The sequence below is a fragment of the Hylobates moloch genome, unplaced genomic scaffold, assembly GCF_009828535.3.
Source record: "Hylobates moloch isolate HMO894 unplaced genomic scaffold, HMol_V3 SCAFFOLD_6575, whole genome shotgun sequence".
NCBI lineage: Eukaryota > Metazoa > Chordata > Mammalia > Primates > Hylobatidae > Hylobates > Hylobates moloch.
Window position 1 is genome coordinate 1 of NW_026658850.1, and position 2,929 is coordinate 2,929.

At 56.3% G+C, this 2,929-nt stretch overlaps 1 protein-coding gene across 1 annotated transcript; it reads right to left on the reverse strand.

Annotated features, from left to right (window-relative positions):
* Nucleotides 1-6: 6 nt before the first annotated feature.
* LOC116465583 (putative spermatogenesis-associated protein 31C2) lies at nucleotides 7-2,233 on the reverse strand (the record flags this gene model as incomplete). The annotated part of the gene is given in 4 exon segments (XM_032754310.2): nucleotides 7-327; nucleotides 330-866; nucleotides 869-1,759; nucleotides 1,762-2,233. Coding segments are annotated over 4 exon segments (2,221 nt in total), but the record flags the coding sequence as incomplete, so codon positions are not given.
* Nucleotides 2,234-2,929: the final 696 nt, after the last annotated feature.

A 2,929-nucleotide genomic window follows, 5' to 3' on the forward strand; every position in this document is an offset into this window, starting at 1 on the left:
TAAGACACAGCTTTCTTGGGTCTTGGGAGACAGACATTCTAGGGAGTAGAGAGCTTTTGCTGGTCCCTGGAGCCTCGAAACCATGCACATCCTCACTTGTGGCTTGGAGGTTTGCCAGCATACAGGTTGCCAAGGGGACTGTGGGTTGGGGCACTGCCTCCCTGGTCTCTCCAGCCCTTGAAGATTGGGCTCCTAAGCTCCTGCTCTGCTGGGTGCTGCCTGTGAGGCTGAATGTGAGGGGCTTAGATGGCCACCTGCCCTCCTGTCCAGCTGGAGGAGACTTCAAGGGCCCATGACCATTCCAAGATGGGATCCCTCGTGGGGCAGGTGGGATGCAGGTGAGGAGGCACGAAGACTCTCTGGCATGTGAACAGGTGCTTTGGTCAGCACTTGCTTTCTCAGACTTGCTGTTGGTGGCTTTCTAAGGAATGTGTCCACCTCAACTTTTGAGCCAGCCCCAGATTCACAGGTGGCTGAGGAGGGACCAGCAAGCTGTGTATTGCACAAGGACAAACTCAGTTTAAAGCACTGAATGGGCTTGAGGACCCTGAGGGGTAGACCCCACCTGTGTTTGGCCCAAAGCCTCACAATATGGGCTCCCAGCACCTGCTGAGTGCACGGCTCAAGGAAGGAAAGCTCCTGCGCTGTGTTCACACAGGCTTTCCCACTTTCTGGGGCTGCTAGATTGCTGGTTTTCACGTGGGTGTTGGACATGGGAAAAGCCTGGTTGGCAGCAAGTCAGGATCGACGCTCTCTCACAGGGATCAAGCCCTCGTTGGTCTGGCCCAACTTCCTGCCCATGTGGGTTTTCAGGATGTGTCGTATATGATTCCTGTCTGTGTGTCTTAATAAATCACTTCCCGAGCACTCCTCAAGGGCTTCCTCAAGTTCCTTTCTGACTCCTCAGATGTCGCCCCCAGAACCTTCCCTGGGAAGCTTTCCATGCCCCTGGATAGATGTTGTGGGGTCTCACCCAGAATTTGCCCCAGATGTGGGCACAGGTCCCTCTCTAGCTGGAACTTCACCTTCTGTGCCTCCTTGCTGCTTTCGCCTGTGGACGTGGAGGACTGCCAGGGCCTGGGTTTGCCCTTGGCCTGACTTGTCCCTGGCGATTTATCCCGAAGCTGCATCAGATCCAGAGACTCTTGGATCCTTCCAGGTTGCCCCATGTGTTGCTCCAGTTGTCTCCGGAGTTCAGGACTGACTGGAAAGTTCTCAGGCAGAATGGATGTCAGTCTTTCCTGGGGAAGGTTAGGCATGGAGACACTAAAGACGTCCTGAGATTCTTGGACGCTAGAGGGTAAAGCCAACCCATCTTCTGGTTGTTTCCTCAACAAAGGCCATTCAGGGTGTTGAGTTTCAGGTAGGGAGAGAGCTTGCACTTTATTCTGCGACTCAGGGCAGGCTACTCCAGTGTTCTTGATCGGGGATGGAAAAGCAGGAGATAGGACTGGGAAAGACGATTGAAGATAGGCCTGAGCCTCGGCCTGAGCCATAGGTGTTGGCCGGAATTGGGGTGTGGATGAAATAAAGGGTTGGGATTCAGGCCCCACATGGGACAGGGGCTGGTCCAGGAAAAGCAGTGGGGACATTGTAGTCTCCCTTTGGCGGGAAAGATGATCTTTCTGGACTGAGGAGTTGAAGACGCACCAGGTTCTGGTAGTCTCCTGCCACCAGGAGAAGGCAGAAACTTGACTGTTTGAGCCGCCAGGGCCTAAGATGGCTGGGACAGAAGCTGCCAAATCCTCATGTGGAGACGATCTTGAGGGACGGTGCCCAGTGGAAGTGCCCCTGAGTCACGGTGAAATGGAGTTATCAGAGTGGAGTCCCGCAGGCGAGGAGCAGTGAAGCCATTTGGAGGAGGCGGAGAGAAGGCCAGAGGATCAGGGGGGTGTGGTGGGTGAAGGAAAAGCGCAGGTCGCTCGGGTGAAGGGCGTTCTAGGAGAAGGGAAGGTTCTGGTGGCTGGGAGGCAGTTAGGGAGGAGACTGAGGTGGTCATTGGGCCTGGTGGTGGGGTGGAGGCCAGATCCTGAGGATGCTTGGTTCGAGGATCCGGGGAAGCTAACGGGGAAAGCGTGGGAGCAGCGTCTTCCATAGGCTCATGAGAGGACCGGGAGGTTCCATCAGATGCTCTTTTGCCCACCTCACCTGGGGTGTCTGGAGCAGAGAGCTGATCAAAGTCACCTTTGTCAAGTTGTGGCCCCAGGAGGGTGCAGGAGACAGGAGGCACAAGCTGCAGCCAGGAGCAGGTGGGTTCGGAGGGCAGAGTGGGCGCTCAGGCCACTCGCATTGTCGCTTGGCCTTCTGGTATGGTTAGGAGGGCCCTGATCAGTGTGGGCCTTATCAGTGGATCTAGTCAGCTGGGACTTTGTCAGTGAGGCCTATTTATTGGGGGCATGGTCAGCAGGGGTCTGCTTAGAGAGGGTCTCATTAGGGGGATGTAGTAGTAGGCATCTTGGTGAGTGGGGACCTAGTGGCAGCCGCTTGTTTGATGTCTGGTCAGTGTAAAACTAGGCTGCAGGACTTCGTCAGTGGAGACCTGGTCAGCTGGGGCTTAGTGGTGGCCTTGTCAGCATGGGGTGGGTCAGTGGTGACGAGGTCAAGGGGTGCTATTCAGTGGAGGCCTGGTCACATGGGACCTGGTTAGCAGGGCCTGGTGGCTATGTCCTCATCAGTGAGGCCCTTGTCAGTGGGGCCCTGATCAGGGCAGCCTGGTCAGTGGAACCTAATCTATGGGGGCCTGTTCAGAGAGAGCGTGGTCAGTGGTGGCTTTTGTAGCACTGGTCTACGGGGTGACCTGGTCAGCGGGGATCTGAGCAGTGGGTGCCTATTCAGTGGGGCCTACTCACTAGGATCAGAGTTTGGGGCATCTGGTCACTTGGGCCTGCTTAACAGGGGCCTGGTCAGGGCCGGGCACGGTGGCTCACGC